General features: G+C 33.6%; 1 protein-coding gene across 13 annotated transcripts in view; it reads right to left on the reverse strand.

Moving 5' to 3' along the window:
• Positions 1 to 21,590, reverse strand: part of VWA3B (von Willebrand factor A domain containing 3B) — a 66,534-nt gene that overhangs the window by 1,900 nt on the left and 43,044 nt on the right. For all 13 annotated transcript variants that reach the window (XM_085557510.1, XM_085557522.1, XM_085557535.1 and 10 more), the window contains 13 exons: positions 21,206 to 21,388; positions 19,673 to 19,800; positions 18,469 to 18,575; positions 17,650 to 17,835; positions 16,821 to 16,857; positions 16,581 to 16,740; positions 12,224 to 12,342; positions 9,402 to 9,452; positions 7,984 to 8,203; positions 4,422 to 4,542; positions 3,519 to 3,643; positions 2,217 to 2,354; positions 1,564 to 1,661 (listed from right to left, as the gene is read on the reverse strand). In XM_085557510.1, the coding sequence (XP_085413636.1) occupies positions 1,564 to 1,661; positions 2,217 to 2,354; positions 3,519 to 3,643; positions 4,422 to 4,542; positions 7,984 to 8,203; positions 9,402 to 9,452; positions 12,224 to 12,342; positions 16,581 to 16,740; positions 16,821 to 16,857; positions 17,650 to 17,835; positions 18,469 to 18,575; positions 19,673 to 19,800; positions 21,206 to 21,388 (1,673 nt within the window). The remainder of the gene's footprint in view (positions 1 to 1,563; positions 1,662 to 2,216; positions 2,355 to 3,518; positions 3,644 to 4,421; positions 4,543 to 7,983; positions 8,204 to 9,401; positions 9,453 to 12,223; positions 12,343 to 16,580; positions 16,741 to 16,820; positions 16,858 to 17,649; positions 17,836 to 18,468; positions 18,576 to 19,672; positions 19,801 to 21,205; positions 21,389 to 21,590) is intronic.

Raw genomic sequence — 21,590 nt, forward strand, 5'->3', positions numbered from 1 at the left:
GATTTTTAGTTAAATCTTTAATGATTATAATCATACTCAGAACATTTCCATGAAAATTAAGAACATCTGTGGGTGACCAAGCACTGGAGCAGGCTTCCCAGAGAGAGTATGCAGTCTCCTCATTGGAGATACTCAACCATTTGGATGCAATCCTGTGCTGTGTGCTCTGGGATGACCCTGCTTGAGTGGGGAGGTTGGACCAGATGACCCACTGTGGTCCCTTCCAATCTGACCAATCCCATGATTCTGTAATCTAAAATTGCCTTTTATGGTGGAATTTATTTCTCTCTACGACTACCAGAAAGGAAGGTATAGCCAGGTGGGTGTCAGTCTCTTCTCCCACATAACCAGTGAAAGGGCAAGAGGACACAGCCTCAAGCTGCACCAGGAGGTTTAGGCTGGGCATTAGGAAGAAGTTCTTTACAGAACTCCCTGGAATGGCTGCCCAGGGAGCTGGTGGAGTCACTACCCCTAGAGGTGTTTAAGAGAAGAATGGATGTGGCACCCAGTGCCATACTATAGTTGACAAGGTGGTGTTGGGAGATAGGTTGGACTCAATGATCTCAAAGGTCTTTTCTAACCAAGCTAATTCTGTGATTCTGTCATTTTCCTTGTTCATGTCTCCTCTTGGAAATAAACTTCCCAAGATGGAGATTATATGATTCCTTTGCAGCAATGCTCATACTACATGGAAGAGGAAATCCTTCATCCTGAAGATGTCAAGGCAATGAAAGACTCAAAACCAAATTATGTTGTCTCACACAAAATGTGAAACTGTGCAACTCCTCCTGGGAAGAAGCTATGGATGATGAAGTCTTACATGGTTTCAAAAAAAGTAACTGCACAAATTCGTGGAAGAAAATTCCATCAAGGCTGTTTAATACAGAGACTCCAATTCTGCTTCAGAGAAATTTTAAATCCCAAATTGTAGGTTGGGAATGTATTCTGGAGAAATATCCCTAGATGATTGTTCTGATCTTATTGTCCATCCTAAGGTTGTCTGAGGTGGTTAGTGTTCTGAAGGCTGTCACAATTTCAACTGGATTAAACTAGAACTTAATACAAAATGAAAATATAATCCATAAACACTTAGAATCACTGCATTTTCAGTGCATACTTCATATCTTGCTGCACATTAATTCTGCAGAACCTAAGTAGGGGCTCATACTCATCTTACACACTCTCCATCATTCTCCAGTTTTAAGCCCAGAATATGAACAAGTATCTTAGAAAAAATTTGCAAATTTATGTGCAGCTTTGCATAACAATAAGTATTTTAAAATTAAAATAAGCTCTACAACAAATAGAAACTCCATCTCACCTTTCAGCAATCCCCTTAACAACTTTCTGGGACTAAGCTTCAAGCCATCAGATCCCACCAGTATTTCCAGAATGAAAATGAGGCAGTAAATTCTCACATAAACTTAGCTGCATTTGTAGCCAGTCAAATAGCTGCAGTTAGAGTACTACAAATGGAAACCTGACAGCATAGCTGAACTCAAAGTGCAACATTTAGGATTCAAATTTTTAAAATTTAGTACTTTTAGGTTCAAACATACTCACGTCTCATAATGCACTGTTTGCATCATTCTTATGTACTGACAGGAATAGGCATACTTGGTTTGGCTGATTTTAATGAGCTCGCTTCTTATACAGTGTTCCTGCAATAACACAATCAATATTCATCTAATTTAAACTGAAATCTCAAAAGCAAATGATCTCAAAAGCAATGAAGATACATATGCATAAAAAATAAACTGTTTAAATGTAACTGTAATCAGCCCCTAATAAAGATAATTAATATGAAAGTTTCAAGTACAAAGTAAATTTTCTTTAATGCATGCTGTGAAAAATGCAGTAAAATTATCATAATGGCTTACAAACAAAAAACAAACCAAACAAACATAATGGAATTAATTTCAGACTATACTGACTGTGTTATAACTCCCTATGTTTCTTATTTTAGAAGCATGGAACTTGAGAAAGCCACCAAATGTATTAAAGAAGAAAGAACAGAGTATGATTTACGAATAAATTATCCGACAGAATTTCTTCATTGAGGTTTATTACATGAGCTGTTCATTGCACTCTGAAATGTGATTTACTCTGGTTAGCTGGAGACTCAGATTGGGACAGGGAGCTCATTAGCCTGGAAAATTCTATTGCCTCTTCAAAAACAGACAGTCTAGTTAGTATCATCTTCTAGGTTTACTTACCTTCCTGTTGTTGAACAGCAGCACTGTGTAGAGTTTGTCACCTGTTTCCACCCTCTCTGGTGTTGCTATGACAATGGCAGGAACATAACATGCATTTTCTGCCCATGTCCGAATTCTGGCAAACACATAGTCTCCAACCTGTGCCCCAGGAAATCATCAATGCAAGAGCCATGTAACTTGAGAGCTTTACAAGACATAACTTCTAAGATATTTTAAATTAATCATAATTCATGATTTAATATGGACCATTGAAAGAAAAGAACTTTGTCCTTGCATGCTATGATCATGCAATTTCCACTGAATTGGGGAGAGAACACAAAACAAAAATAAAGGACGGAGCTCTACTAAACATACCTTGGCTTAGCTAGCAAGCTGAACTGAATGAGGAAACTCTTACAAACTGCATTCCCTTGGATTCTATGCAAATTTTAAGGCTTTCAACAAGCTTTTAAAATAACCCTGGGAATTTTAGATAATTCCAGATGTAATTTATTTATCCAAAATTGTTTTTAAAACTAATGCAGAATTCACAATTTTATATAAAATTCTGCAGGTCTCTAGAGTTGGATACAGAACTTACAGAGTTATCAGGAGCTACTATATCAGGATTTGCCTTTATCTCAAACTGAAAAAAAAGGTGTGTCTTTAGTTTTATATGTAGCAATGCAATTAAAAACATGTTTCTTTTATTCAAAACAGATGGATCCATGCTGTATCCTCTATGCAACCATCACCTTCTTAGTGTGTAAAACAAGAATCACCAAAAAAAACCCAGCTGTGATTACAGATAGCTGATAGTAAATTTTAAAGAAAATCAGAAATTGAACTGGGATAATAATTTTTTTACTACTGTTATTTGCATTAGTATATGGTTATTTGCTGGATTTAAAACATACTTTGGAAACCAAATGGTTAAAACCTGCTGTAAATCACACTAAGTATCAATGGTTCTCTTACCTTTATAATCTATGTGCTAGGAAACAATAACTCTACTAATAAATAGCCCAACTTTCTTCTATGGCTGAAAAAATATTCATGTTTTATCAAGAAAACAATACAGATTAATTTAGAACACATAATTTTAATAAACAAAGGAAGAGAATTACAATGAAAACATGCTTCAAACAAATTAAAAACTTAATGTTGAAAATAGCATATTACTATAATGAAAAACTCTTTAAAATAAATGTATTTAAAAGACTTTTTATAAAATCTATAATTTATTACCTAGATATAAAATTAATTTCGTAATTTTAAATATAAAATGCATATTTGCAATAATAAAAAAAGATAGTTTTTCACCTGCAGATGTGGGCATGGAAGAGCACCTCCCACAGGTATAGTGAACTTGACAGGGACATAACAGCTCTCCCCATTGTTGAAATTAACAAGTACACCGGTAGAACTAATATTCTTTATCACAGTTCCTGAAAAACAACAGAATAAAATATTCAAATTATTTTTCTTTCATCCCTTGTCATAATTATTTTGTAAAAAAATCCTATAGGCTACCACACATCACCATGTCTATACTTTACATTCTTCGTTTTCATTCAGCTACTGTAAGCTGTGCTAGGGCAAAGGAGACATTTGTACCTAAAAACCCCTGCCTTACAAACCAGTTTTAATAGTACTATAAAAAGGAAATGAAGTCTTTTTCAAGCACAGGTCTGAAATTTGTAAGCTGATCAGGTTAACATAATAAAACTGACAGTTAATAAAACTACTACCACAGTTAAAAATATATAATTAGAAAAAAAATCTCAAACAAGTAAAGGTAGCACAAAGATAAACACATACACATACAGAGAAAGAATATTTTACTATTCTTTGTGTGAAATAATAGAACTGAGTTTTACCTACTAACCACTCTGGCTTAAAATTCAACAAAAAGGCTGCAGCATTTAGTGATCTTTTTGGACACACACAAAAGCTTGGCTTATTATTTCCTTCCATACTTTTCATAGACAAACATATCATTGCTCTCCAACTTTACAAAATGAATGTCTTCATATAAATGTGTATATATATATATATATATGTATATGTATGTGCACATAAAAAATATATACTCATTTTTCATTAACATGTACATGTAATAGTAAATGTCATTAAGAAAGAAGTAGTTAATTCTGACCACAATTTATGTTTTATCAGCATTAAGGAACACTAAATAATATTGAAAATGTGGACAAAAATGTATACCTGGATAATAAAATCCTGTGATATCAGATCTTGCAATTAGCTTTTGGCCTTTGTGAGTCACAAAGATTTGACATTTTTGTCTTGTCTTAGACTTCACCTTCCCACTCTCTTCTTCAAGTCTCTGTAATTTGACACAATTATTTCTTTACAACAGCTAATGCAGTCAGCTTTAATCTATTATTTGGAATTACTTAAAAACTGAAGCAATGTAATGCTACGAAATCTTTACAGAATTCACAGTAAACTGGAAATACTTTAAAATTTCAGGATAGTTCTAAGTACAGGAAGTACTCATATAAGAGTTTTTACTATAAAATCCTGTTCTGTATGGTCATAACAATACCTATATTTTCACGTGTTCTGGCTACTGTTTTTTACAAAAAATGTCACGAAGTTGCACAATTCTTATTAAAGGATGAGGTAAGGAAAAATCAGATCTTTTTTCAGAATAAGAAAATTTGTTCTACACATTTCTTTTGTCCAGATAGGAGAGTTTTCACAGTAATCTGATTTGCATTAGAAGTACCTCACTGTATGGGATGAATCATTAAAAGATCAAAAACAAAATCAAAAAATGTTCAAGTCTTCAAGTGTCTGGGAAAAAAAGTTTATTCACTATAAATTCAAAATTAATTTGACATTTTCAGCCATTCTATAACATTCCAGTTTAGCAAAATATTATACCACACCTTCCAGACCTGCCACTGTCCCTTATTCTGCTGCACTAGGTTGGGTTCTTCATGCACTAATTATTTTTGCCATTCTGCTCACAATAGTGTTCCTAAATATAAATTACAACCAAGTGCAAAATTTGCTTATAATAAATCAGTTTCACCACTAAATGAAAATTTTGGCATTTATTTTCAACATTAAATGAATCAGTTTCGCCATTAATTTTAAGAATATTTACTAGCCTACCTCATGAAAAATTTGCAGGCATCGATCTCTTCTGAGCCATAAAAATATGCAACTTGAAACCTGAAACGTTTCCACAGATCTACACATTGTTCTGAAAAATGACCATACTTCACAGACTCTTAATAAAATCCCTGCTTGCTAAGATGTGTATGACTTGCTTCTTTTTCTGATGACATTTTTCTCCTAAAAGAAGTATTTGATTTGATACTTGATTTTCCCTAATAGTCAATAATGATGGAAAATATATTAATAACATTGACTAAATTGCTTGTTCTCAGTTTCACTATAATTATCACAATCTCTTTTTTTCAAACTCCTCCTCAAAAATCACAAAAAACCTAGATAAAAAGTCCTAAAAATAAGCAAAACACACAAAAGAGGCAAGGAGATATTTTAAATTGGAGATATATGGGATTTTCTAGCTTATTCTTTACCCCTACAGAATATTAATTATATCAACAGCTTGGGTTTTGAAACTCAGACTAAACCAGGGGCTCTTCACTGTGCTTAGCTGACTGCTTGAAGTGTAACTCAACAAAGGCTGATTTGAGAGCAGACCTACAGTTCCACAGACACAAAAAAGTATTTGGGTAAAGCATTTACTTAATTCCTCAGCTTCCAAAAGGACAGCTGCTGCTGAATATTTATTATCAACTAATTTGTATTGCTTGACTAATAACTTGGGCAACTTCCAGCACTCCACATTAATCCAAATACTAAAGACGACACAAGCATCCACAGTGAGGATTCCAAGTTGTGCAGAATTCAGGTGGCTCAGAAGCACTGTCTAAATTCAAATCCATCTTTCTTTTCTCTCACACAGCTTTTAGGTGTTCAGCAGGACTGACCCAGACACTGTTGGAGTGGCCATTTCTGGCATTGATGATTTTTATTACAAAAGAGCCCCATCTGATTCTCACGGGTTTTTACCATGTTTCGCTCTGCTTCTGTTGAAGGCAATGCATTAAACCACAACAGGTGAAGGAGACTTTCTTCACTTCTTCCAATATCTGCTACATTTTTTAAATTCCTTTTCAAAAAGAATAGTCTTTGCACTTTCCTATTATAAGTGAGAACAGACATGAAGAACACCCACAGATCTCCTGTATCTTGGATCAAACTTTGGGTTCTCATAACCCTGACTCCTCCATAATCAAGCAACCACCACTCTTCCCTGGGTGCCAGTGCAAACAAGCCCATTCTGCATGGACCTAGCCCATTTTTATGAAAGAGCCTGAAAAGAAAGAGCTGAAAACTAAGGTGTTTTATTTAAGATTTAGTGAAAAAAACATCATGAAATTTGAAAGTCTGCTTTGTTGAGTAATTTCATGATAATTGTGATTTTTCTACGATGTCATAATAACTATTTTCATTCAGTGCCATATCAGCTATTTCCTAGCTGTAATGTATTTCCGTTGGCAGTTTATTTCTCTATACCCTTTTGTGGGCAAAAATCACAGTTGGTAAAACCTTCAACAAAACTTTTTAAAGCCTTCTCATTTTTCTTCATTTTTCCCATTGTTTTTCTACTACATAAACAGAATTATAATTACATCTGCATTTCTGACTCTCGCTCTTGAAGCCTTTCAGTTGCAGATTAGCAATTACTGAAGATGCTGCTCTGATTAGACTCCTAAAGCAGGTTGACTGAGGATAAGCGATTGCACAATGTTAATCACATCATGTCTGAGAGCACATACTGGTTGTTCCAAGACAACAGTAAAATTACAGTCAACAAATAAAACATAAACATGTTTCTGCTACTCTTGTATTGGGACATTATATGGCATAGGTAAATCAATAATCAAAATAGTTCTAGCAGCAATGTAATATTTTCAAAGTAATGTAAAATGAATCAAGATAATCTATTTTATGAAGACATTAAAATGTTTTCAAGTGAGCAGTCTTAATGGAAATAAGAAACTCAAAAACTACAGAAAACACACACACATATATAAACAAAAACACTAACTTCAATTGTAGTTTCAAAGTAGCTAGGCTAATGTATTAATGCTAGACGAATGTCTTAATGAAATTGAGAGAGAATATAAGCCTCTGTGCCTAGCCAAAAGTGGGTGTCCACTTCAGAATGCCACTCCAGATGCCACTGACTCAGTTCACAACGGTGTGATGTTGCCCACCAGTTCACATATACCCACATTTTAGAGACAGTTACATTTTAGTGTACAAAAATGAAGTTGAATCCCACCTCTTCTCTCTATATTTTCTTTTACAAGAAATGTACCAAGGAAGATTACAGTGAATTACTCCAATATTAGAAGATATTTTAGTCCTGTTTATCAGATATGAACCCAACCAGAAATCTTGTATCTAAATTGCCTTTAATATATCTGTTCTTACTCTTTCCTGCTATCATTGCAGCAGAGAAGATCCTTTTCTGTGATTTATTTCTAAGAGGCTCAATTTTTGTGTCTGTCTCTGAAGCTTCAGAACTTCTACTTCTCCAATATTTAAAAAAGTAACTGGAAGCTTGCTCTCTTCTTAACTACCATCTTTCCTCTATCCATTTTATTTAGCATCATGCTACAATTCTACTTCATCATCTAAGATCATGGAAGAAAATATTCCAGAGGTACATAGTGAAGAGGGATATCTAAGGGGAAAAAAAATCTCTTCCCATTACCTTTTTATTGTTGCTTATGTGTGATTCTGAGCTTTTCTCAATTTCCTTTTTGAGAGTTTCCTGAAGATCAGAGGCTTGTTGTAGATATGTTAATGCTGTCAATATCTCATCTTCTAACAATTTTACATCTTCATAGGAAATTGGCCATCCCAAATTCTCTAAAGCCTCCAGCAAAGTTTCTTTATGCTGTATATATTGGACTGGCCCATCCTCTTTAAATCTTAAAAAAAAAAAAATTAAGAAATTATTAATCACAAGTAGGAAAAATTTTAATTGCATCAGTGCTCTACAGATAGAGTCACAAATTGTGAAGGCAGAATAAAGAATCAGATTTGCCCAGTTTATCTTCTGTATGTTACAAGTTCTTGCATTTCACCCAGATACTGCTGTGTTTGGTTGAACAATCACATCTGATATAACTATATATTATAGAAACACAGCTACAGAGAAATTCAAGTGGCTGAGCCATAATTTCTGAAAAACAAACCAAATATTTTAATATCTGTGCACAATATTTGTATCTATACATATAATATTAATATATATGCATGAGATTTATAGTCTGCTCTAGCAATAGACTGTGCAACTGCTACAACATTTTTTTCATTACATGCATAATTGGCCATATGTTATCAATAATTAAACATTTTGGATGATAGTCTGTCAAATTTCTATACTCTGTAACTAATTGTCTATCAAGAGACATCTATTTTCTTTTTTTTTTTTATTCATTACATGCTGTTTTGTTTAACAGTCTTCATTTCCTCTCTGCACTAGAATGAGGTTTTAGTTCTCCTCATTAATGATAGAACTGTAGGTTTTTTTACTAATTAGCTGATGTCTTCCTAAAAGCATTCTAGTTTTCATTCCCATTTTTCTGTGAATATCTATTTCAGGTGCATTCAGTTTTCATTAATTGATCTTTGCTTTATTCTATGGCACAAACAGATGCTAACTTCACAGCAATTAATTTTTTAAATCAATATTTAAAAATAGGCTAACATGGTACGAACTTCCAGAGTGATATACAGTTCCAGCACATGCTTTCAAGGTGCTTATTATACCTTAACAAACCAGCCACTAGAGAGCTCCTTATGGGATGAGAGAAGATTTACTTTGCTGTCAAAGGCAATGACATGCTGCCCTCCCAAGGCCCTGCACCTCACATTGATCAAGGATAGAGAAACAACATTCAAATGGAATGCAAGTTCTATCATTTAAAAATAATCAATACCACAAAAAGGAGGTACAAAATTTAATATTACACCATATCATATATACATTTTTGAAAACAAGATATATTTATGAAATATTTGAAAATTAAAACAGATGATTATAGAAATAGTGATTTAAAAACTACTAAATATTTATGAACAGCCTTTCAGAGGTACATGAGACAACCAAAAGTGATAGCTTACTTGTCTCTTTCCTCCTGAGATAGTGCTCTCCAAATAACTAGGTTCAGGCGCCTATTAAAGAAAGGAAAAGAGTTTTTGAGGGAATGCAGGTCCTTTTACAGCTGATCATCTCAAAACTAGCAAAGAAAAACAGTTTCTTAAGATATCTGCACTGATTTGTATTCCAAGCACACTGTGTCATCAAATTGTATCCTTATCACTCAGCTATGAAATTATCAACTGCAAAAGAAGATGGGAAACAACATCTTCCATCAAATAACAGCATGACTATTTCAGGGTCATAGAAGGTTTAATGGCAATCACTGCTGCTTCCTGCCAGGATTTTCTATGGATGGTTGTCTTCAGCACCAGCAAGTTAAATCAAATAACAAAACTGATTAAATGCCAATTAAGCTGCACAGCTCCTCCAATTAAACGTTTTCAGGAAATGTAGTCCGAATGTAGTAATTCTAATTTCTAACTTTTTTCCTGCTAAAATTACCCCTCAGTTGTGCCATTCAGGTTTCTAATTCATTAAACTCTGGCTATGAAGAAAAACTACTGACAGGAAAACAGAAGTGATTATCCCCAAGGAATGCAGTTCTGAGATTTTTTAAAAGCACCAATAAACTTTCTGCTTTTGCTTTTTAAGACAGAAATTTTGAAGTCTTATAAGATTATCTAGCTTAATATCTCAAACAAGCCATCACTCAACTGTTTCATTTCAGCTATAGAAATAGATCATCCCAATTAGTGTAATTCTAGAAAAAAAATTCCAGATTTCCTTTGGATACAAGAACAAGTTCATCGCTAGGAAAAAATTCAGATTGTAACCTGATTGACTACAAATAGTCTTGCCAGATTTACTGGTGCATGTACAAAAAAAAAACCAAAACACATTAACAACAGATTCTGAATATGAAATTCTTGATGATTCATTTTATCTACCAGAAAATATATCCCAGCATTTTTAGAATACAAACTAATTAGTTCATTCCCAATATACAGTTTCAGCATACTCCAATGCCTATTTCATCCTTCTAAATCTGCACACCCATAACTAAGTTGGTTATAAAAGCTTCTGGCTATAGAAAACTATACACATTATGAAGTTTCCAGTGTTTTTTTTCCTTTAATACTGTATATTCTCTTTGTCAGACCACAAAAAATCTGCCCTTGCCACTTTTCTCCCTCTAAATCTGATGCTAAACTTAATCTGAATATGGGAAAAACACTGGCATGTTTGCTTCTGTGCTTGAAACCTGGGTGCCCTGATGTATTGTTTCATCTACATATGTCAGAAAAAATTTGTGACCAGCCATTATTTACAAAGTTGAACTGCAGCTTTTGGAAGTTTAATTACTAGAAAAGGGCTGTGAAATCTAGATTTTTAAAAAATTGACTGGCTTGCTGTTTCACATTTAGAGAAAAAGCAAAAGAAAGATCTCTTTTTTTGCACTGCCAATTATAAGTATGTTCAGGTATATTCATCTTCTATATCTCTTTTTCATGGAAGTAGGAACTCAGTTCTACTATTCTAAATAAACTGATTCATTGATCTCTGTTGGTAAACAGAAGTAAACAATAATCCTTATCACCAAAGTCTTAGGGAGACTGTGGCAATGCTATTAAGAGTTTAATTCACTGACAGAATGAAACAGAAAACAATTTTATTGCCTTTAAAATCAAAGTCAGTAAATGTAAAATATTAAACTTGAATTTTTTTCAGAATTCACCATCACAAATACACTACTTGAACCTTATATTAAAATGAGTGACAAATCAATTTCTATGAATTCTTCATCAGCCTGGTAACAACAGTGTCTCAGTCACAGAACAAAGAAAACAAGAGACTGAAATCTATTAATACTAGACATAGCAAGGAGCATTTTCAAATCAAAATTCTTGATTTTATCACAAAAGTTCTATATAGGATAATAGGATTCAAAAAGAAAGCTGTAACATGCTTTAGAAAGAACTGGTATGATCATCAATAGCTACCAAGGAAAATAATCTCAAACCTTAAAGATCCCCTGCCGAATTAATCAAAAAACAAGGACTAAATAGTTGTCATCAAGTGGGTTTTGGTCATATAAAATAATTATATTTGTAAATGTTATTAGAATACAGCCTAAAAATATTTATTAAAATAATTCTAGTCAAAGCTCTCATACAATTACTGAATTACACCATAGTCAATTGTATTATTTCCAAAAAAAATGTACAAAGTTGGATCATGGAAAGAAGTAGTTTAGAGAATTAATGCCTTTTTCCTCTTACTTCTGTTGTACTTTTACTAACATTTAATTTAAAAGTGCAATACATATGCATCTCAAAAAAAAACCAAAAAAAACAACACACCCAATGTAAATTATCAGTTTTTTATTGGCACCTCAGTTATACTCTTGCATGTATAGTTGGGTGACAGAGAGCTGGCAGCAAAAAGCAGGTCCTTAATTTAAGTGGCAGCCTATTGATATAGGAGATTAATTTTAAGTTAGAAGTCTGGTTAGCATTGTATGTTTATGGCCAAATTCCTTCTGAGAGATGACTAGTTTCAGGTTTGCTCCCAAAAAGTAAAAGAATTTTGTTTTTGTCACTGAAAAAACGTAATATGAGCAACATGTTGTTATTTACCTCTTTGCCTTTCATCTGTTTTTACATTCTGCTTTAATTTTTTTTAAGAAAATAAAGTTTCTCCTACATGTTGATGGTAGATTAAGTGTGTCAAAATGTAGAATTATCAGTATTGAGCAAAGCATGTGTGAGGAAATACCAAGTACCTGAGAAAAAAAAATGAAACATGACTGCAACCATAATAAATTTCTGGTGAGTAGACTTGCCTCTCATAGGATTTAATTGCGTGTTCCAGCTTCTTTTTATAGGTGTCAAGATTCACTGCCCAAGGATTAATTAGTGCAATCCCCTTCTTGTCACGGCTATCATGGGCCAATGGTAACATCTATCATACAACAAAAGGCACAGATATCATTTCTCATACAAATTTATGAATGACTGAATGCCAAGGCTCAGAACAGCCAGAAGGAACACTGGAAGCTGCAGAAAGAAAAATCTAAGCGCCACAAATATCAGAATTAAGACAAAGTTTCCAGCCAGTTCTTCTAAAATCACACAATCTTGTTATGAAGAAATCACAAATTAAGATTCCTAACTACTAAGTAATTCTAACTAAATCAGTACTGTCAAACAACTCACTCTACTAATATAAGTCAGAAGGAAATATGCCTAGTGTATAAATATTTCAGGTTTTATTGCCTTAAAACACTCTCCTACTTTCTAGCATCTAATTGTAGCATACAGGTATGAGAGTAGATATTTAAATGTATTTAATGCTCTTTTTCTGGAGGACTTTATTTTGCAAGGAATTAAGAGTAGGAAAGCTGTAGAGAGATATTTCTCACCATCAAACTGATCGCCAAAGAGTGAACAAGGTGGACATTGGTCACCGAATCTGGTCTTGGCTACTTAGGAATCTAATCAGTTTCATGAGCATCAGGAACTTCAATATTTTTCAAATCTCCCAAAACAAAACCTACATAAGTCAATTTCATTATAAAATAAAAATGAATACAACTGTGAGTAGATCTTCAAAAGGCAGAGAAAAGGGTAGAAATGGATGAAAAAAGAGGAAGAAAGATGCCTTCCAAACTCTCAGGCCAAAGTCCCACCATCTTTCAGCCTCTTAAATTATTCAGTAGTTCATAAACAAAAAGCTGTTTTACATAGCAATGTCTTGGTGCTGAATATAAACAACAGCAAAAAAAAAAAATAATCCAAGGAAGAACTGGAGATGAAAGAGAATGTTACTCTCCCCAAAACTGTCTCCAATACATCTGATTGAGTGGGAATCACCCCCAAGTACCTGTCTGAGATCAGGATACAGATGAGGAAAAACATGGATGAGGTTCAATTTACACTAAACTAAAACCCCTGTTGGGGGAATAAGACAAACAGTTAGAAAATATAGCAATTAAAAGAATTATTTAATTGAGAACATTTTTCAGTGATGCTTTACTTGTATTTGAATCATCTCAGCACAGCTGGATTCCAAATTGCAACAAAAATCATTTTTTTAGGAGCAGTGGTGTGACTTTGTATCACCCTCTCTTTCTAAGGACAGCATCTCTCTGATTAATAAATCTGTGTCACATCAGCACCAGACCACATCAAAGCTCCTAAAATGAAATTAATCTTAAAATCACTTAGAAGCTAAAGACAAGGGGAACATGTCAGTGAAAACATCTTGCTGGAGACAGATGAGGTAAATCTCTGCCTATAATTCTGAGCAGTGATATCTGGCTACTTGTCATTTCCAGGTGAAGTCTGAAAGCTGACAGGCAGGGAAGTGATGACCTCTCTTCAAGTTCTGTCATGCCATCATTGTTGTCTATGATGTTACTCAATCCAAAGTAACAGAAGTTCAGCAGGGCCTCATCATGTAGGAGCCCACATCTACATAGCCTAACAAATTCTGAGAGTAATTTCAAATACAAACAGCATAATTCGCAACATGAATATTTAATACAGTTTATAAAATACTTTGTATTGAATAGAAGGACTAGACAAGCACAAACACATTATTATACTTTTGAAGGCAAAAAACAGAATGGAATGTGCTTTTAGCAAATACTAAACTTGAAATACTATGCATACTTTGAGAACAATGAAAACTGCTCAGGAAGTCAAGTGAAATTTGACAGATTCGGCTGATATAAATCACAGAGAAATTTTTTTATTACTAGAATGTTTTTCCATTTTCTAAATTAAATTCATTAACATTCACACTAAAAGAATCCACTTGTTTAAAAATGGCTTTTATTTCAAACCCCAAATTTCAAAATCTTAAAGACAAAACCAAAGCACAATAATCCTATAAAAAACTTCTTATTTTAGACCAAAGAAAGATGGTTTTGTTGGCCAAATCTGATTCTTTTTGAGCAAAGCACTGAGTCAAAACTTCATGACTTGCAAACCTGTATTTAGATGCCACAACCTGTAACATATATTTACATGATTCTACAAGGAAGGTTTCCCCAGAATTAACATATCAAAATTTAGACAAGCTCCCAAGCCATTATTTTTTTCTGAATGTGAATATGGATGGGTAGTTTAATAAATTAACCTCCTTGAAATAAATCAGGTGAAACTGACAGCACAGAACTGAAAACAACAGGTCAGCCTTTTGTTAATGAATAGTTGTCATGGAAACCCTTTTCTGGCTGCATCTCCAAAGTAAGAAAACTGTTCTTACTTATTTCATCATCACTGCCGGCAAAGACCAAAAATAAAAATTATACTATCCCCTGAAAACCAAACAAAGATGTCTGCATTCCAAACCAAGAAAACTAAGATCTCAGAAGGAAGAATACAAAATTATCTGTACATTTATTATCTTCAATGAAATCTTCTGAAGTACTGGAATAATCAAGATCCTGAAAGTCTCCCATTCAAGCTCACTGTCTAGTCTCACCTTATTTTCTTGATATGCTGGCATGAAGCTTGAGGTCAAGTGGGTTCTGTAGCTCAAAAATTCTACTGCTTTCATCTTGTGTGCAACCCCCAACCTTCTTTTTCTTTTCCATACTCAGCTTCAGATCCAGAAAAATCCACTCCTTTACACATAGAACAATAATTCTCCACTGCTTGAGAAACTGAGGGTCTTATTATAACTAGTGGAGATTAGTAGGTATGAAGAAATTACAAAAATTATTATTTTGCCTTTACATCCCTGAATCTAAAGAAAGTCCATGGATCACTTTTTGGATTCTGTACAGCACCTGTTAATTCAAATAACACTGATTTTAATTCAGCCCTGAACTAGACTACCAGGAATTCCTATGAATTGCTATTAAAAACTTCTTGTACACATACTTGCTGAATCACAGTTTAGACTACTGTCAAAGAAAGACAGTCTTTGAAAGTCTCTGTTTTACAGATTGCTTTATTTTTTGCAAGGTGTGTCTGTAAAGGACTCAAAGGGCTGTTCATTGAGAAACATGGAAGAAAGAGGATCTTTTTGGTATATTCAGAAGAAGATGGAGAAAGAAGTGACTCACAAATGAGATGTAAGAGTTTTGTGAAATTCACAATGTCTTTTGTTTGACATTTATGGTAGATTGTTTTGCACAGTTTTGTAACTATTGAATGTCTGATTTTTTTTTAAATGGGTATTTTACATCTGAAATGTTAAATGTACCCTTAAAAATGTTCTCATATGAAAAGACATCTATTTTAATTCTATTTTTAAAAAATGACACTTAAAAAAAATCCTCACAGATCTTGATTTTTACTTGGTTTTACCAAAAGAGGGAACTGGTTCTACCAAAGAGAGGAATTGGTTTTTCTTCTACAGTCTGCATGCTTTAGCAAAAATTCCCATTCCTAAATTTAAGAAACAAACATGAATACTTTAAATGTAAAATTGTACATTTTCTACAAATCTTTTACTTAGTTCTATATCACATTCTATTACATATCCCTTTTTCTTTCTTTCTTTTCTTTTTTTAAGTTTAGCTTTTTCTTTGAGCATTGTTCAAAGAAATAGTTTTTATTAATTGAAATGAGCTGCAGCATATTCATAGGACTTTTGTAGGATGCATTACACAAGAAAAATTAGAGCAATTTTCCATTAAATGGATTTCCTGTAAGTGAAATAGCAATTTAAACTTTATGATACAAAATTCCCCCAAAAATTGTATACAATCTTACAACAGTCTTACAGCTCTCAAAATTTAATTTTAATTACTGAATGACAATACTTTTCAAAATATCTTAGCAGTCCCATGTAAAAGTTGAGAATGCACAAATCCACAAAATGTGCACCAGCACCCTTTTCCAGATGATTTTATGGGATAATAGACATCCTCCAGTGAGCTAATAAGTATCAGTGGAGGATGTGGTGCTTAAGAAACTGCCAATCACCCAATGGCTGCACACTGACATCAGCTGGTAACTGTAAAAGAACTTAAGGGTAAAGTATGCAAGACATACTATTAACTATCAGTTTAATCTTACTGATGCAAGAATGAACATTCAGATATGCATGACACAGTTACTACACATCAACAATCTACAATCCCAGAAAATGTTATGATGATATTCATAGAAATTAATTTTAAAAAACTTTTTGAAAACACTGTCAAGTTTTGTTCTAGCTTTCAAACAGTGTAGGAGTTTTACCTTATCAAATACTTTAGAAACAACATGCTTGTCCAGAACTGGGATGTATTTTGTACTGTGAAGGACAGTTGTAGGAGCTAAGGCATCCATGATGGTGAGTCGCCTAGCAGCCAAGCCATGGGTCTTTAACCAAAGAGCTGAAGAAGAGACATCTAGAGAGCTAGAAAAGAGAGACTATGAGATGTAGCTCAAGGGAGAAATACATTTGAAAGGTTTGAAAAGACCTATGCATGCACATACCTTTTAGATGCCTCTTTCACATTCTGCATTTTCAGATCTAAGAGAAAACATTTGCATTTTGTTATCTCAGAGGTTTTGTGCACACAAGAGTATGCATATATAAGTTGCCATATAATAGCACCATTTTTTAAATTTGTACTTACAAGCAGCATCATGCACAATGACTGTACAACATTTCAATTGCTAAATTAATCAGTGAAAACTAGTTTTCCTCGCCTTCCTGGTGCTTGATCAATAGTAACAGTGCTACTATATGTCTCATGAGCCCTAATCAGCCAGAGAGGAAATTTATAAAATAGGAAGGCAGTTTTTTTTTTAAACTGAATTTTGCTTCAGTTTATTTATTTTTGACCAAGACCAAAGATTAACTAGCTTATTCCCCAATCAAGATTTGACACCAAGTACTACTACTAATGAGATGGCCAGGAGTAGTTAATTTAAGGTACACCACTAAGAAAATCTCTATAAAATATATATTAAAAACTAAACATAAGATGCTGAAATGTAAAAAAGTCAAACATTTTCAAGTGTCATAGGTAAGGTTTTAGAATGACTTAGAAGATGTATCATAAAGTTCAGAGTTGGACTAATTACTGAAAGAAATTAACTATCTGGATATATTTCTAAACCCCATTGAAAACCTAGTTGTAAACAGCTAGTTTGGGAACTGGCAGGAGTCTGGCCACAGCTGTAAGGACACTGTCACAATACCCAACTTCATGTCCAACTCTGTATTTCTGTTGAGTTTCAGTCCTTTGTACTGCAGATCTGCACAGTTTTGCCTCAAATGAGGTATCATTAGTTACAAATGTAATGGGAGAAACCTTACCATCTTCCCCAGTTGGAGCTTCTTGTTCTGTCAACTTGCCTTTGAAAATGGTTGTACATTTCACACCCTTTCTGACAGAAAAACTCTTTTCCTCTGGTGACACTCCTTCCTCTGGGCTTTCTTCCCTAGATTTCATATCACAGTTCTGGATTTGCAGCAGACTTGTCTTTGTTTGATCTGTAGGTGCTGAAAGGGAAAGAAAGGAAGAGCTAACTTACTGCTCAAATACATATCTGAGATTTTTGAGTTCCTCTTTGGTATTCAGTTTTTAAGGGACTACCTAAACAATACATCAAACAGAAAACTACTTCAACACTAAGTTGTACTTTGTATTTTCCCCAAAGATGAGGGTTTATTTTACTTCAGCTTTAGTTTCAGATTGCATACAAAGGACACTTCCAGGAGAAATGTAGTATTACAGGTGCAGTAAGGAAAAACATTAGTGTAAGTAATGCTGTAATTGGTACTATATATATCACCTCTTCATTCTTGCCAATTATGTACTTAGAATAAAAAGATATTAGGGTTTAATATCTACTGCCAAAAAACTGTTTACAGAGCTTTCAAAACATCCTGTTAAAATAACTACCTGTGACAAAGCACAAATGAGCAGACATTTCTATGTCTGTTTGGGCCAAATAAGTAGGATGGCTGAAAAGCAGAGATGAATAGAAGTTTAGATTTTCAAAATTATGATTACTTAAGTCAGCAAACTATTAATTTGTTCCCAAACGAGGGATGATTTTTGCTATTTGCAACAGAATATTTTCAAATTAGTGAATGCATTCTGCTGACAATTATACCTCATTTGAGTCTTACCTGCATGTAATGCTTTCTTTCTTTGGGCTGCACTGGCAGCAGTGCTTTGCCTGGTTTGCTCATGTGATGGCACTGATGGTTCTTCTGAAGCACAGCATGGCCTACTCCTAAGAGAAGTACTCAGCTCTTCAAAGTGTTTAGAAACAGGGACACAGACAGTGTGTCTGCTTGTGATTACAGCTTGTAAGTGACAACAAAAAATTACTGCAAATATATAACACCCGTTTAAAAAACACTAAGCTGAAGTTTTCTGGCAATTTAAGCACTGATTTCAAATGCTTCGAACAGTGCAAAATATTTTTTCTGTTATACTAATACACATTTCAAAGGAAAGTTCAAAGCAGGTTAAAATTTTCTTTGGTTTTTAAATTATTTAAATGTAATTTCTTCATTCATTTTAAATATGTTCATTACTTTTAAGATAACAGTCTCATATATTTGTAATAAGAACAGAATGCTCTGTTATAACTACCATCAGCAATGAGAATATCTGCCACATACATACATATACACATATATATAAATATACACACACATATATATTTTTATATATATATACACACATATATATCTATGTCCCAGCATAAAATAAACTATGCAAATTCTGAAATGAGCACCTAGAAATATTTTCATACTGAACATCCTACCTGCCCTTTCACACATGAAATCATAACACAACACTGTCCACTTTTAATAATTTTTACTTTATTTTAATTCTTTTACTGTTTTAAATAGATTTCTGTCATAAAATCTGATTTCTTTTAATGCATTTTTAATGTTTTTTAATATCACTGCACAAATAAATACACAAGTATATTTGTACACAATTTATGTTTCAATCAGAATATCTCAATGAGCAGCCATTTAGTCATGGGGTTTCAAGCCAGCTCTACTTAGATGGCAATAATTTTTCATTAATTCTCCAGGTCAGAGGGACCAATTTTACTGTGTGTTGGAGACAAAAAAATATTTTCCCCTCTTTGATTTAATATTCAAAATATGTTGAGACTATTGGTACATTTAAGATAATTTTGTTTCAGGCATCATAGTATTAGTCAATTTTTCCAGATTTTTTGTTTTCCATTAGCTTGGCTGTTAAAAATACTTCCCAAGAGTAAGAAAGCTAAAACCACCTTTTAAAAAGGAAAAACATAAGAGTTAGTTCAAACCTATTATTAACATAATAACAGAATGAGGAACATACTTCTTTTCTGGATAATTTTCTTCACTATAAGAATTCATCATCAGACTTTTCTCAAGGAAGATCTTCACTTTCTCTAGATCTTTCTCTCCTTGATCAATTTCTCTTTTCAAAAGATGTATGTCTTTATTCTAACAAAAACAAAATCCAATGTTTTAGTATAATTACTACAAAATATGTTTCATTTCTGAACTGAAATGATGCAAGTTCTGATAATAATTCCGAATAATGACTCAGGACAGCTTCCAAAATTTGTATACTTTTTCAGGTAGACTCTTGTGCTCGGCTTTATAGCCTTTCAAATTATTCTTCCTTTCTAGGAAAATGGCAAGCATTCCCTAACTAGCCAGTTACCCCTTGAGATATGAACAGCTGTATTTCTGAATAAGGTAATGAGGTCACTAGCTCCATTCATTTCAAGCAAGCAAGAAAACAAGTAAGCAAATAAATAAAATACAAGATATGTACATTACAGGGAGTAGCCTGTCATTCCACAGATCTCAGCTGTACCATAGTGTCCCAGTCCCAGGGAAGCAAAAAAACATACTATTCAAGTGAACACTGGAGCTGACTAGGAATGATTTAGGCTAGAGGAGGAAACAGGAAGGAAATTCCAACAATGATCCCTGTACAGCTGCCACAGGGCCACAGGCTCCCATGTCCAAGTCTGTGGATGTACAACACAGACTCTGGTCCTCATTTTTTCAACATGAGCAGTGTCACACAGTCCACACCAGCAGAATCAGTGAAATTGCCCAGTACACTGACATTTTTCAAGTGCTGGATTATTGTCACATCTTCCTTCTAATTCGTGTTTGTAAAGTTCAAGTTTCCCAGTGCTGTCTTCTTACTGCTTGTTCTCATGATTCAACTACCACCATTTCTGAAATCTATGCAACCAATTCAATGAGTGTTAATTTTAATTAAAAGCAAGAATATGTTTCAAAAGGGGGTTTCTGTTAGTCTATTCAGAAATTTCCTGTTGGGGATCGTTGAGCTGCTTAGTCACACTTGATAGATGACTGCTACTCTAGTCATCTTACGCCTTCTAGATCTCTTCCAAGCAGCTACTGTAGATCAAACTTGAAACAAAATCCACAGAATCATTATGATCCAAATTCAGCTCTGCATTCTCTTATTTATTAAAAGAATACAAAACATATTTTTATTTTAAACTGTAACTTATTTCTGAAGCAGCAGAGATCACATGTTTCTTCCATAGAAACATGGTCTACATGTACTTTTAGGTTTTAGTTTTCAAGCGGGGGGCATCAGGAGAGGGAGAATGTGTGTGCAACAATAGCACTACAAATGTACTTTGTATATTTGTATTTGTATTTAGCCATTTTTACTGTCATCTAGAAAAATGTCACAAGCAGAACAATCATATTATTGCTTTCATATCACGTCAAATCTGACTAGGGTTAACCCTCTCTTTTTTAGTAATCTACTGTAATATGAAATCCCAGTAATGCAAGTCATGTGGTTCTTCAAAGTAGCATGAAGCAGCAAATCTATTTATTTTCAGATACTCACAACAATAAACTCTGTAGTATCAGGATCACTCAAATAAATGTTGTAATAATGAAACCGTCCATCTGTTTTAGTAGATAGTTCATACAAAAATTTATTGGCTTCTATATCATCATAGTTGAAGGATACAGTATGGATGGGAATTTTACAGTGAAGTTGGACTTCAGCCAAAATTATCTGGGGGGGCTGAAAATCAAAAAAACTTATGTTAAAAATGTGGCATCTAGAAACATATTTATCAAAATATGGAGAATTTGTAAGAATTTAATCTGTAGTTCTGTTGCTCAGAGACAGATATAGATCAGTTAAAAGCATCCACTTTATAAAGGTTGCTATTTCCATCAGAAATTAGCTAAATAAGTTAATTTAAAACTGAGTTTGAAAGACT

The sequence above is a fragment of the Lonchura striata genome, chromosome 1, assembly GCF_050655825.1.
Source record: "Lonchura striata isolate lonStrDom1 chromosome 1, ASM5065582v1, whole genome shotgun sequence".
Classification (NCBI taxonomy): domain Eukaryota; kingdom Metazoa; phylum Chordata; class Aves; order Passeriformes; family Estrildidae; genus Lonchura; species Lonchura striata.